The 15,325-nt window shown below is 38.4% G+C and overlaps 1 protein-coding gene across 3 annotated transcripts in view; it reads left to right on the top strand.

Annotated features, from left to right (window-relative positions):
• Positions 1-15,325, top strand: part of ATP8A2 (ATPase phospholipid transporting 8A2) — a 591,448-nt gene that overhangs the window by 435,865 nt on the left and 140,258 nt on the right. For all 3 annotated transcript variants that reach the window (XM_037527049.2, XM_054701459.1, XM_054701458.1), the window contains exons 29-30: positions 383-505; positions 3,430-3,508. In XM_037527049.2, coding sequence (XP_037382946.1) covers positions 383-505; positions 3,430-3,508 — 202 coding nt within the window. The remainder of the gene's footprint in view (positions 1-382; positions 506-3,429; positions 3,509-15,325) is intronic.

Below are 15,325 nucleotides of genomic sequence, written 5' to 3'. Positions count from 1 at the left end.
AAAACCAGGATGGGAAGTTGTAAAATTATGCCTCTGCAGGCACTAACAGAAACACAACAGTGTTGCATGAAGCTTGCTGTGGTGTAACACTAAAACTGTTCATTTTGCAAAGGAAGGTAGTCGTTGATTTAAGCACTTTCCGGGTTCATCAAATATTATGATGTTTTTACTGTTCAATATATTCATTTTATGTGATTAACAGTTGAAAATGGTTTTTCCTTTATTTCTTTGTTTGGAGGGTGTCTGGGCAATTGTGAATCGTTGAATTTCAGGTTTGGACTTGACTAGAAATTAAGTCATCATTCCATAAACTGAAATACTTCAACCGTGTTTAGTGAAAAGGACAAAAGCCTCTTTTAATGACTCTTTGTTCTCCACTCAGATTTTCACAGCATTGCCGCCATTCACTCTGGGAATCTTCGAGAGGTCTTGCACTCAGGAGAGCATGCTCAGGTTTCCCCAGCTCTACAAAATTACCCAGAATGCCGAAGGCTTCAACACAAAGGTAAATGGAACATTTTCACCTCAAAAAGTTATAAGTGCTGCCTTTTGTCATCCAACTATAGTTATCTGCCTGTGAGACAGCTGAAGTTTTAGAGAGAATACTTGAAAATTACTGAGACCATAGACTCTCTTCACATCACAAGTCCAGTAAGGTAAAGATGCCAAATGGGAAAGGAAGTTTCTACATTGCATGTGATGTTACTTACTGTCCCAGCTGTTGTCTCCTCCTACCCTCTTCTCCACATGTGCCTGTGACATCACTGTGACCAGCACGCTCATGACCCTGGTTTGCTTGGGATCAGTCACAGAGAACCCCCTGCCTTTCAGAAAAGCCTCTGTAGTGGCAGGCTGAGAGATTGCTTAATAGAGCCCTCTTGCTTGGTTTTGCATTGAAAAGAAATTGTTTCTTTAGCTAGTGAGTAAAATTGATCAGATTTGAACACAGGCATCAAGTCAGTCATAGGTACTTTTTTTTTTTTCAGTCTGGAGACTAAGAAGAGAGAAAGCATCTTGACCAAAAAATCTAGGCACTCCTGAGAAAACCCAAGCAGGAACTGGGTTTATATGATACAGGGATTCTGCAGCTGTGACTGGCAAAGGAGGCCCCACCATCCTGCCAGTTGCACATGAGAGTGGCTGTTGAAAGCCACTACCAGAAGGGAAGACATGTGCCTGGCACCATGGAGGAGGGGACGGTGTGAACATGCCTGCATTGCTGTATTTCTATCTTAGGTTTTTGTGCAGAACAGGATTAGGAAGTTTAAACAAAAGTCTGTTGCCCAGGTAAGCTAAAATTCAGTGTGTTGATTTGCTTTGGTAGTTTCTGGGCATGTAGTAAGGATGATGTAGAAGGTCCTCAATAAAAAATAAACTACTTCTGAAGACTTCATTTTGACTTAGGTGCTGCTAAGTGGTCTTCCTTCGGAAGAGAAGGAAGACCTGCCTTTTTCTCTAGAAAGCACAATAGACATGTCCAAGACAGGAAAAAGTAAAAAGGAGCCTGTTGGTCCCAGTGTTTTCACGCACAAGCAGACTTGGCTGGCTAATTGTATTCATCTTTCTCTACTATGATTCTAACAGTGGGAAAAAGGACCTGTTTTTTCCTGCATTATCCACATACATCACATCTGTTTTCTATAGTTTGAGTGCAAAGGCTGTATAACATGGGAAGTAATTAGCAAGTGGACCCATTCAAGAAGTAGTAGAGCTGTGAATACAGTGAAACTTGTTTACAAGCACCTTGAAGGATTTTTTTTATTGTTTGTTACTGGTACAGAGGCTCAGGGAAAATCCCATCGCCTTAATTTTTTTTTTTTTCTGTTGTCCCACTGCTACTTAGGATCAAACTATATGACAATTTCCAGAATAATCTGTATATTTTTAAAATAAGTTTAACCTAACTTCATCAGTGTCTTCTCAGTGATTTAAAAGGTGATTGAAATGCATTTATGGAACTACAGTTTATAAAAAACTAAACTTTATGTTCTTTTGCTTGACCTTTCAAGTGTTAAAGAGATTTTTAAAAGGTGAATGTTGGGCAGAAGAGCTAAAAAGAAACTTCTCTGAAGAGGAAATGCAAATGGCCAACAAGCATATGAAAAAATGTTCAACATCACTTGTAATCAGGGAAATGCAAATCAAAACTACCATGAGATACCATCTCACACCAGTGAGAATGGCACATATTAAAAAAACTAGCAACAACAAATGTTGGCGAGGATGTGGAGAAAAAGGAACTCTTGTGCACTGTTGGTGGGAGTGCAAACTGGTCCAACCACTATGGAGAGCTGTGTGGAGATTTCTGGACCTACTAAACATAGAGCTTCCATATGATCCAGCAATTCCACTCCTAGGTATTTACCCAAAGGACACAGAAACATCAATTCCAAAGAGCACCTGCACTCCTATGTTTATAGCAGCACTGTTTACAATAGCTAAGCTTTGGAAACAACCCAAATGCCCAAAAATAGATGACTGGATCAAGAAGATGTGGTACATATATACCATGGAATATTACTCAGCATTCAAAAAAGATAAACACATGCAATTTGCAGCAACATGGATGGCACTGGAAGGGATCATGCTCAGCGAAATAAGCCAAAAAGAAAAAGAAAAATACCGGATGGTCTCACTCATAGCAGGAATCTAGAAAACTTAAATAAGGGACCAGGAAAATGAATATAAGAAAGTGTGAAATCAAAATCAACAAAAAAACTATGAACCAGAGACACTTTTTGGGGGGTGGGGGGTGGGAGGGGAAGGATTGGGGTCAGAATGGGGCGTTTGCAATTGTATGGGGAATATAAAAATAAAATTTAATATTTAAAAAAAAAAAAAAAAAAAAAAAAAAAAAAAAAAAAAAAGAATGAGACAAGGACACAAAAAAAAAAAAAAAAAAAAAAAAAAAAAAAAAAAAATAAAAGGTGAATGATATTAACCAAAATCCTGAGCATTAAGTTTGAATGGGAGGGATTTTTGGAAATAAAAGGAAAGAATGAGGTTATCATATAAGAATTTACATTTAAAGTGTTTTAACACCTTCAAACAGTGCAGTTTCAGTCTCTCATGAACAATTTTTACTTAATACTCTTTTTCTGAATGATTATAAGCTTGTATTATCTTATGATTCTAAAGAAAATGGATCATAATTCATTTTCAAATGAGAATAGATTGTGTGTCAGTCAAAGTATATGTGTATATATATTTTTTGGCCTTTGTTCTAATATATTATCTGGAACTAGCCTAGTCAGTTGTATGTAAAAATGAGGAAATAGTGGGGGATTTTTTTAACTTCAAGAATAATAAGCTACCTCTGGAGCTGAGTAGTACACACAGCAAGCATCCTTCACAATGAGACATTTGTTGAGTTACAGAGAGGTCAAAAGTTGTGGGCAGCTCCTGACTCCCTGGTTTGTTTTCCCTTAGGTTTTCTGGGGTCACTGCATCAACGCCTTGGTCCACTCCCTCATCCTCTTCTGGTTTCCCATGAAAGCACTGGAGCATGGTAACGCTTCATGATTTCAACTGTCAGCAAGTAGCTTTGCAATCCCTCTGGTGCCAGTTCACAATTTTTTCCCCCCAGATCTGCAGAACAAGTGATCACAAGAACAAGTTTCAGAAGAAAAACAAACCCAGAATCTAATGAGAGCTAGTCTTTGGCTTTTAGCTTGTAGGTTTCATCCATTCTAGCTCTCAAAATCCAGTTTTCTTTCCAGTTGACTGGAAAGTTTCAAACACTAGGATTTAAGTTTTAGTAACTGTTTGAGGCAAAGATCTTGAAGAAAAGCACTGTACTATAATGAAACATCAATGCATCTTATCTATGAGTTTGGAGTTTTCTGTTAGTTACTTGAGCTTTTGTTTTCCAAAGCTCACATATTTACATGCAGAATAACTCAACTCTTGTTTAATCTTGCACCTAGTTTTCTGGAAGCGTTTTACATTCCTTGACATATAGCTTTTCAAACAAACTTTATAAGCTTGTTTGAGAACTAATTCTACCATTTGATTGTAGTTTTTCCTAGAAAAGTCAGATGTGTTAGACTTTATTTGTTCATACTTTTTAATACATCCAAACAGTTGCCTCTTAAAAAAACAGACATAGCTTTTAGTCTCAGAAAAACATAATGTATCATGAGGATGTTACTCTTTCATCCTTCTCAAATGGTTATAATCCTTATGGGAAAAAATTACTCCAAATGTTGACTAGGTAAGGTTTTTTTATTGTTCAAAGTCTCCAAAATAGGATTTTTCCAAGTTTCTTTCTTTCTAAGTCAGTGCGTTTTGTGCTTCAGACAGAAATGATTCATCCTCACTGATATGCTTTAATCTGTTAAATACTGACAGAGAAAATGCATGCATGGTCAGTTTATTATACCCTATGACCTATTCTTTCAATTTCATTAAACCGCTTTTTCCGTTGACGGTTCCTAAATTACTGGATTAGAAAATAAAATTTTCTACTTTTAGCCAAACCCCCTGAAAGGGGCATTCTAGTGACTCACTTTCTTTCAACTCTAATGCTTTCCTGTGATTCAGCTTTATCATGGTGGGTTTGATTTCTTTCAAAATGGTTTTGTGAGTAAGGGTTTGCAAATAGAAGAGAATCAACACAGCAACAGGATGGCCTACTAATGAGAAGATATATGCCTGATTTGCATAACAGCAGTTTTGGCAGTTTTCCTCTTGTACTTGAGCCTAGTGTTTGGTACTTAGGAAGAGCCAGTGAACAGTCAGCGTGGACTGACCACAGATACTAACTGCAGACCCATTACCTTTTTCATGTAGACTATGTTTCTAACTCCAAAGTACTTATCTTCAGACTCTCAGAAGTTTTACAAGGCAACCCATTTGCTTACCTGCTTCAAAAGGCACTAATGTGGCCTCATTTTACAGTAGAGATGGTGGTTTTCTAATCCTGGAGTTATGATTATATGCTTTAATGGTGATTTGTAGTTTAGGATGCAGTGTTAACAGTTTACCTAGATTCTTTTGTGCAAACCCATTCATTTACCAAATGTAGTCTATGTTTAAAAGCAGATCAACTCCCAAGAATGACTAATTTACCTGAGGTCTATCACCAAGTGAATTTTATGTTAGTTTCTGCCACCCCTTTCTAGTTCCCTCAAATTTGGCAATTTGCCTAGCAGCCAATCAGTAGGATGATTTTTTTTTTCTGGTCTTTGTTATTATCACCATCATCATCAATGTCATTATTTCATTATATTTATTAAACCTTCAGCATAGAGATTGTCTCTTAATTTTGATCAAAATATCAATCTATTGAATGAAACTGTTAAAAAGTGAAATAAATTATAAATACTAAGTTTATTTGGCATAGAGCAACAAAAGGATATTGGTGTCTTTGTTCGTTAGTTAACTTCTTCTAACAAACTGAATGAATATTTTAGAATTCACGTCTAAATTCTCCCTAATATAGAACAAAAATGATTATATTACTGTTCCTTAACCTTGTTAATTCATGTCACATGTATGCCAAAGACACTGTGGTGGATTCTAAGAGTGATAAGTCCGTGAATCAGTGTGAGTTTTAATTTCAAAGAGTTTGTAGTCTGGTAAGGGAGTTTAGATTTGTACATGGATAATGCCAGTGCATGGTAGAAAAAACTGTCTCAAGTAAAATATGGATTAAAGTATGTGTATTTATATTGTAATATAAATACATTTGAGAAGGTAGGTGAAAACTGGAGTGTAGAGGGCTTTGAATGTAAGGTTAAGAAATTGGGACTTAATAGGTTGGGCATTGAGAGTCAATATAGATTTAGATCAAGGAATGTTGTCATCAGAGAAGTCTGGGATAATGAGTCTATCATGTCATGTCAGAAAAATGATAGAAGGAAAACTGCTAGAAAGAATACTAGCTATATCTCTGTACTTTACAGGCAGCAGGTGAAATTTATAATACAGGGACACAACCAAGTCTAGTGGATCAAGAAAGCCTCTTCAAGGCAATATAGTTAATTTCTTAAAAGATGAGTGAAGGGTGATCAGACAGGCAAGGCAGGTGTGGAGAAAGGTGGGGAAAAGAGCATCCTTGGCCAGTGCACCAGATATGTGCTGCTGAGGAAACTGAGAGGATAGAGGCAGTATTTCTCTTCAGGGGGGTCTGGACCTGAGATTTTGCCCAGACTGACAAGTTTCAGCACCCTAAGGACCCCTGGCCCCTGACAGTAAATGTCAGTACCCTCACCTCTCCTTTTTCCAGTCCATGGGCAATTTTAAATCAAAACATGTCTGCACACATTTCCAACTTCGGGGATCAGCATCAACATCCCTAATCAAGGCAACTACAGCACATAGAGAAGGGATAGTAGCTGGATGGGGAGGCAAAGAAGTTAGGTGATGGTCAGATCACTAAAACTCAAGTGGGGCCTTATTTTCAGTGAAGGGATCGAGGTAGGAGTTACATGATGGGATTTGGGTCCAAAGAAGGTAAGACTGATCTTACATAGGGTGTGGCAAGATCTTGGGTTTTAAGATGGAGGGTGCAGTGGGAGGTGAGGGTTTGGTGGGGGAGGGGGAAGCCAGCAGTAGAAATCAAGAAAGACTGCAAGTTTGGAAAGACCAGGACCTAGCAACTGGTTGGATTATTTATGTGTGCTGATTTACTGTCCTAAACATAAATGAGTTCTTTTTTTTTTTTTAAGATTTATTTATTTATGCATACAAGAATTGGGGTATAGGCCAGGGGCATGGGCGGGGGGGGGGTGGTGAGAGAATTCACCAGAGACAGAGTGACAGGCAGATTGATTGAAATACACTGCTGAGGGGAGCAGCAGGCAAGACAGGAGAGGTCTGCTGTGCCATGTGGGTAACTCCCTGGCCGGGGAGCGAACTCATGTTCCAGTGGCTGCAGATTGCTTCATAGGTTGCATCTTAACCCCTTGTGCCACCAGGGAGACCCCATAAATGAGTTCTTATTACGCTTTCAACAGCCATTTATGAGGATATATTCACCTCACCAAAGATACATAGGAACGTGGCACCACTTTGAAACAAATTGGCAAGGCATTTGGAGGCCCAGATCTAATAGAAGAGTAATTATATGCCTCCCCACAGCCCCAAGAGCTGCCTGAATCTGTCCCTCAGACAGATACTAACATATACTGAGGCCTGAAGTAAATTCCAACTTTGCTTTGTTTGATACTATGTGGAGTATATTACAAAGATGGTGAATTTTATTCTCCACTGTCCTTGAAGAAATTCTTTTTCCACAATCCATAGAGAGAGGCTTAGGTAACCTATCAGTGATATTCACTTTGGGCACATAATTGTTGAAAAGAAATATTTTTGAGGTGTGAGCACATTGTTCATTCCTTAGAGGGCTTCCAAGAATTTTCCTTTGCTTATTTTTGTGTGGTTTTGGATAGACTTCTTAAAGAAATTTTGGAGTTTGTGATAATTCATTTCAAGCTTTAAAATAATTTTTTCCACTCAAACAATTTAGTACATCAGATTTCTTCCAACCATCACAACCTTATACTTACTTCCATGGCCTACCTGCCACTCCCACACTTTCATCTGAAAAGTGATTCTAGGTTAAGAGCAGAGCTATCACCTTTATTAGGACTGAAACCTGTCAAAAACCTTGGTATCAGGCCACACTCAAGTTTTCCATTGGCGTATTCAGTCTGCGTATTTGAGCAACCCTCTTTGAAGTGGAATGTGGCTGTTGGCACAATAATGTAAAATCAGCTTTGATTTTCAAAAAGAAAATTTCGATTTTTTTAAGTGAAATTTAAGAGTAAGGTGATGGAAAAAAAGAATATACTTACCAGCAGAGAAAAATTCCTTTAAAAAAAATTTGTTCTCTTTTTCTCACAGTTCACACCCTGGAAACCATCCCACCCTGTTTCAGGAGAGAAAATTGATACTTATTGTATTGGCACTAATTAAGCAATTAGGTCTTTCAACATTTTTGGAGACGGCTGTTATATACTTTTTAATATATGTGCTATTATAAGATCAGACATTTTATAAACAGAAGTAATGGGACACAGATATAAAATGAAGCATACTTCCCTCTCCCTGTGTAATTGTAGGTCATTTTAGCTCAAACTATTGGTGACCTTTTACTATACACCTGGTGATTTTATCAGCCCTGATGACTTACAGTTGTTTCATATTAAGCTAGGTTTGGGAAAGAGTGCTAATGTTCTCCGAGACCACAACTTGGTAAATGCAATTATTTATTAATTAAAATACACATGCACACAAATACACACACACATATCTATATCTATATCTTTATCTATATCTATATCTATATCTATATCTATATCTATATCTATATCTATATCTATATCTATATCTATATCTATATCTATATCTATATATCTATGATTATGTTCTCTCGGCCAGGACAATACTGGTCTCTAAGTCTCAGTCTACGGTAATGTGCATGACAAGCAAGTTTTCTCCCTTATGGAACTCACATCTATAGTAGGCAGACTTGAACAAGCCACATTATAAAGCATTATAAGAGCAAATGGAATGTATTCCAAGAAAAGCTAACTTGGTCTGGCTTTCAGGATTGCTTCCTAGAGGATGTGACAGCGGAGTTGAAGGATGAGTAGGAGTGAGTTAGGTAAGAGTGGAGAGGAAAGGCTTCAGGTTGTTGGACAAGCATGGGGTGAGAAAGTGGCTTCAAGAGAAGCAGCATATGAAGATGGAAGAAGAGAGAGAGAGGGTTGTGAGACATTGTGTTGGGGTAATAAGGATAGAGTCAAAGAGATGAGACATTTTGGGACTTTTGGGAATTAGTCTATTGTAGAATAAATTTAATAGGAGCCATTGATAGGTTTTAAGCAGTCATACATCTGATTCACTTTAATGTAACTACATTGCCATGGATGATTGTGGCCTCTGCCCCCTGGGGAAACTTGCTGAGAGATCAGTGGGATGTGGTGGTTGATCACATATCAATGAAGCACATAAATGAAGTAAATGGAACTTGCTGACTACGAACTAGAAAGACAAAACACTGGAAGCTTTTTACATTTATAGAAATGAAACTACATTTCATAAATCTAACAAATCACTAACTCAATTGTGATGTACTTAAAATGAAACTGGATTTCCAAATCCAAAGTATTTATTTCTAATATGCCAGAGTCCAGCTCCAGTGAACAGGGTTGAGAGAGGAATCTGAGCTGTGGAAATTGAGCTGTGGAAATTACCAAGAAATGATAGGCACAAAATAGAGTTTAAGCAGGAGCCAGGGTATGAAAGGGCTCTCATTTGTGCTCAAGTGCCCCGAGTGCCCAGTGCAACTGGTTTTTATTGATACAAGCAGTGCCCCCACCCCTCAGGTTAGTTACTAGTCAATGAAGTATTCTCTTAGCATTTGGCCTTGTCTGGGAACACATTCACCAAGGTTCTATCAGGTCATTTTATTTCTTTTTCTAATCTAGTTTGTCCCCTAGACATAGCTTCGAAGACACAAGAAAGAACATCCTGGTCTTCCAAGGGTGTAGGGTAAATGGTTTTCAGGCTTTTCTGCCCTCCTACCATTAGGATTGCCCTGCCTGATGGGGGACCTGCAGTTGCAAACTGTCTTATTTACTTCTGTGGGCAATGGGAGTGGTATTGAGGTAGTCACCAAGAGAAGCAGAAGCAGGAGAGAGAAGGAGAGAGAGAAGCTGGAGAAGCCCAGAGTGAAGAATTACCTGGGATCTAGGAGGCCTACCAGCCTCCTGGCCCCCAGGCACCCCTGTATGCCATGTACCTGGGTGCTGCAATGCATGTAAAGCTCAATAAAGGCCTGAGAAAGCCACCGAGGGCACCAGGACTCTCCTTTACCAGCCCATCTACTGGATCAGAAAACTTGCACTGTGCCCTATCGTGCCCCTACAAGGGGCCAGTCCTCTGACCTGAGCTGATCAGTTTTTTAGCCATGATCTTGATGTTTTCCTTGTCTCAGCACTGTGTGCCTTAGGGGTCTCCAACACTAATACTTATTTCTATGTTGGCTTGTTTTAAACATGAATTGGTAAGATAAAGTTCTGGTGATGTTTTACCTCTCACATCCTAAAGCACTGTTGTTTGGAAACAGAATTGGGCAGGAAGTGCCACGGTTTTCATTCAGTTAAATATTTGTTTTAATGTCTCTTTAATAAGTTCTATATTGCATATGTTTTAAACAGTGTGTGTAATGTTGCAAGAAGTGTAAGCCAGAATTCCCAGATTTTACCCTATTACTTTAGCAGGAAGTTCAATAGAGATGTGTTCACTAGGGTAGGAATTGCTGCTGTAACAAACACCCCCAATCTCAGGGGCTTATCCCAATAAAGTATTATTATCCTGTGTCACCATCAAGTAGAGGATGCATTTTTCATGGGTGTATTATTTTCTGTATTCTTCATGTTCTAGTATGTAGGGCCTTTATCCTGGACACACTTAACCCTCCCAGGAATACCTAATTCCTAGAGATAGGAAATAACTCCCCTGCAAGCCTTTGAGTCACAAAATAACCATTCCAGATCTCAAACCCCCAGTCATCTACTTAATCAAGTTCTGACACACCAAACCAATTTTCTTCCCTGCTGAAATCACCTCTGTTAATCCAGAACTTGCTGAAATATTCAAACTATCCAATCATAACCTATACAACATACCTACCCTGCCTTGTCTGTTCCTTCTCATGAATACCCCAATGAAGGCTCTGGATTAGGCTCTCCCCTATCTCATCTCCCCCTCTGCCTCCTGCCTAACCCTGGTGCTATCCCAAATGATCCCGAATGACATTCTATGTCTCTGTGTCTAGGAGTTTATAAGTATGAACTTATTCCTCTATGCAAATCATTTCCATGTCTGTGTATCTTATCAGACCTGATTAAAGCAAATTCTGGGTTTTTTTTCCTCAATAAATGGGACTCCATTTTGTTCATGGTTTGTGGGTTCACCTTAGTCTTAATACCAGGAAGGGAGAGTCAAAAGAAAGTTTGCTTGCTCTTAACTATCTCTGGCGGGTAGTGTCCATCACTTCACTTCTATCTGATTGGCAAAAACTAGTCACAGAACCCCACCTGGGTAGGGTGGATGGGAAATTGTTTTGTACCTGAGAGAAAGAAAAAAAATCTGTGGCCTTACTAGATTAAGTTTGCTTTTGATCATTTCTACTTCCTTTTAAAAATCTATTTTTAGTAAACAAAAGTTAAAAAAGAAAATGATTGAAAGTTTAGTTTCATGTCCTTAACTTTATCCAGCAGAAATCCAAGAGAGAAAATCCAACAAGTCTTATATAACCAGGAACTTAACCCAGCACTGGTTATAAATGTAATTATAATCTCTAACACTTGTATAAGCACTTTCCAATATTTTATATTATTTTTTACAGAAAGAGCAAAAATAAATTTTCTCTCCATGAATGTGATGGAGAAAAGAATAGAAAACATAAAGGAAGGCATCACAAGACTAAAACCTGACTCACACAAGGAGGTGGGGGTAGAGTGGATTAATATGAACATTAATCCAGCTATAGAAATCAAGATCCTTCTGTGCCAGTGCCTTATCACAAAGGCATAAGACCCAAGCAGGTATCAGACTGCTGTAAGGAGCACCAGAGCACAGACCTGAGGGTCAAGATATAGAGATTGGGCCCATTGTGGCAAACAGGCCACTCCACAAAGGAATGAGCCCCTCCCAAGAGAAGACTATGTCCTTGCAGAATCTGCACTGGCACAGTCCTTCTGCCCACCTGTGACTATGCAGGTTCTTCTTTTCACGAATTCTCTCCCTCTGCAGGGAAGCAGCCTTCCTTCCTGCCAGTGACCTGTACCTGCTAGGGCTTCTCTTCACTGACCTCCCTCCCAGAGGCAGCTCTCCTCAAGGCTGCCCACCTGCCTGTGAGCATGCAGGCCTCTCTCTTAGCAAACCTGTCCATTTCAGGGCAGCTCTTTCTGCTTTCTTGTGTCTATGCAAGTGTCCTTTATTTTGCCCCTTTCCTTAATAAACCTGCTCTTTAAAAATAATATCTCTGTCTCGTGGAGAAACTCGCCTAGAAATCTTGCCCCTTGCCGCTGAAAGGGGAGCTCTGGTGAAACCTTTCCCAGAGTAAATCCAAGGACCCTGCTCTCTAAACCCATCAATTCCAAAAACTACATCAAATGTGTAATGTTGGAAGCAGAAAGAATAGCTTCAATGATAGTAAAGGCAGGTCAGGCATATGAACAGTTTGAGTTCTAAAAATTCAGTTGTAAATTATTTATTTGAAACTTGGAATGTATTTTTTACTTTTGATGTTAATCTAATAGCAGGTGACAGACATAGTAACTCCTCTTGAGCTCTGGAATCCTAAGAACAAGTGAGGTGGGAAAAGGAGACATTATTTTTTTTTTTAAATAATAAATTTTATTTTTATATTCCCCATACAATTGCAACCCCCCATTCTGACCCCAATCCCTCCCCTCCCGCCCCCCACCCCCCAAAAAAGTGTCTCTGGTTCATAGTTTTTTGTTGATTTTGATTTTCACTTTCTTATAGTTATTCATTTTCCTGGTCAAAAGGAGACATTATTAATATTCTGGAATTGGGGCTATTCTGAACTAGTGCTGCTCAAAGTTCTCAAAGCAATTTGATGGGAGAGGGAAAGCAAAAGAAACTTTGCATCTGCTGTCTAGTCAAAATTCTTGGCAAATGCCTTGGTGTCAAAGGAATGATGCCTCCTCTGCGTTAATTCTCCCCTCTAAGTCACATGTGAGTGAAATTTCTGCAATTTCCAGTTGAGGTGTTCCTTGAATTCTTAGTACATTAAAAATACACATACAAATTCAATACATGTGGTTTTTTGATTATTAAACACTGTCTTTTCTGACTATGCAGTCCTGCACTATCTTCAGTTTTGCTTTTTGCCATCGCCACTTCTGATACATTTTTGTGTGTTAGCTGAGTGAGGTGATGTTTTTAATGAGGATTTAACTGGAATTGCATCTATAAATGTCATCATTTGGAATTAATGGGAATTATCCCTTTCCTAGTCCTTTGGAATATTCTGAAATAAGTTCCTTATTCTATGAGGTTAGAAAACGAGACGTGTTTTCTTATAAATTTTGTACTTTTCCACCAATATTTTCAAAGAGGTTTTTGCACTTAACATTTTGGGGATATTACTACTAATGTGGAGGGGTTATGTAGTTTAGTACCAGTTGTTCACAGTTTTAGTGACTGTGTTTTCAAACCTCATTTGAGTAATCCTACATTGTGTAGTCCCTGGATCCAACCAAATTTTGCAAATATAAACCTGGAAGAACAGGCTTAACCGCTGCAGTGAGTCAGTTGACCGTGCAGCAGTAATATTGTATTGACCTCTAAACAAATGCTCTCCTTAAGTGTCTCAGGCGCTCTAATTTGTAACACTTCTGATGTATAAAAGTAAGCACCATCGTCATAGTAGGTTTTATATCAATGACTTCACAGTCAAATATTCTAAATGTAACTTGGTTCAGAGTCACATTTACAACATACTAGTTTAAATAACCTACTTATTTAGGTTCTTTAGTCTGTGGGCTTTGGGACTGGTGAACTTTAGGTATAGGAGTCATTCCCCCTCTCATTTCAACTCCCATCTAGAATGTGATCCTCTATTTACAAAAGACTAACTGATCTCAGGTTTGGTTGGAGATCTGCTTTTCTGATGCAATAGGCAGCTTAATCCTTCTTACCTCTCCCCTTGCTCTATTAAGCCTTTGTATGCTAATGATGGGTCTCCCTTAGGAAGTGCTCAGCCTTAGGTTGGGTAAAAATAGAAAACAAAGGTTTGGTGAGATCAGCTTTCTCCAAATGCAGTTTTAATGGGCCTCTTTTTTTTTTTTTTTGTAATTTTCATTTTTATAGTATGAAATTTTTTTTAGGGGAAATTTTTTTAAGATTTTATTTTTTTTATTTTATGTATTTTTTACATTATTTTTCATTTTTGCACAGTGTATGCATTTTCATCTTGGTTATAGTCCCCATAAAATTCCCCCCCCCCTTGTTTTGCTCCTACTCCCTCTTTTATTGGGATCTTTTTAGAGCCTTGTATGGTTCAGCCCCTGCTGACCTCACCATTCTGGCATAATTCCCTACCCCTACCCCCTAGGTCCACCCCCACCTCACTGTAGTCTCCTTCCCTAAGGACAGGTGGCCACCTCCCCACTTCTAAGCAGGCTGATATCCTTTTTGGCCTGATTTTCTTCTTACTGTACCTCTCCTCCCCAGCATCCATCTCTACCACCCCAGGCTGCTTTGTCAGAAGTAGTGTTCTTACTGTCATTTACACAGATGGTGATTAAATATTGTTCTGAAATACTTGTGAAACCCAAGTACTCACCTTGGTTTGAGGATTGATTTTCCATTAAAGTTAATTCACTTGAGATTTTTGATATATAAAATATAAACAAATCAACTAAACTATGGGAAAGATGTTTCCTGAATGGCAGAATAGAATCATGACAATTTAAGATTAAGCAAAGCAAAAAAAAAAAAAAAAAGATTTGTCAAAAACATGCTTCAGGAATAAACTGGACAATCTAAGCAGACTTCTAGCCTTTATTTATCAGCAAACTGTATCCTATTAATGCAGTCACCCACTAATAATTTCCTACTCTCTGCTTTAGGGGTACAGTATTGGAAAATGTAAACAAGGAGTTATGCCCAAGAATATTTGCTCCTAAAACAGTTGAAATATAATTTGTAAGGGAATAATCTATTCATGGGAATTTCCCCAACAGGGTGTAAGAAGTGATGACTTGTGACTTGTTTAAAGGATACTATCTTTCCAGAGGTTCTTGCCATGTCTCAGAATCTCAAATTGGTTTAGGTATTTTTCCTTCAAGGAAATAAATTATTTCCAGATGGTATTACTTTAGACTGGGGAAGAAGAGACTCTTTCTAATCATACACTAGAGTACAATGTTGAGTTATCCCTCCAAAATGAACTGAAATATTAGGTTTATCCTGTCTTCCCTAAAAATTGCCTTATGTTATTCAGATTACCTCAAGTGTAAACATATTTAGTGTCAGTAGCATTTTATTATCATGACAAACTAGAAATAATGCATTTATAAAGCTCTAGAAGTTGCAATTGTAAAATGCCCTTCTTCTGTCCATGTCAAATTGCCAGCACAGCCCTTACAAGGGTGCCATGTGGTGTTCTTTTCCTACATTAGCTCTCAGCCCTTACATAATCTAAAAGCTTGCCCCCTTTAAAAGCCACCTAGCTTTGTCAATTGCATCCTCTGTACTAAAACCTCATGGGTAGTTTCTGCCCTTGTGTGAACCATGAGGGCCTACCACATTTTCCTCTCTGCCTGAATAGAGACAA

The sequence above is a fragment of the Talpa occidentalis genome, unplaced genomic scaffold, assembly GCF_014898055.3.
Source record: "Talpa occidentalis isolate TD23 unplaced genomic scaffold, MPIMG_talOcc4v2.1 talOcc4.5, whole genome shotgun sequence".
In the NCBI taxonomy this organism is placed as follows: Eukaryota; Metazoa; Chordata; class Mammalia; order Eulipotyphla; family Talpidae; genus Talpa; species Talpa occidentalis.
Note: the sequence above shows the minus strand (reverse complement) of the source record. Positions and strands in the feature narration are given on the sequence as shown.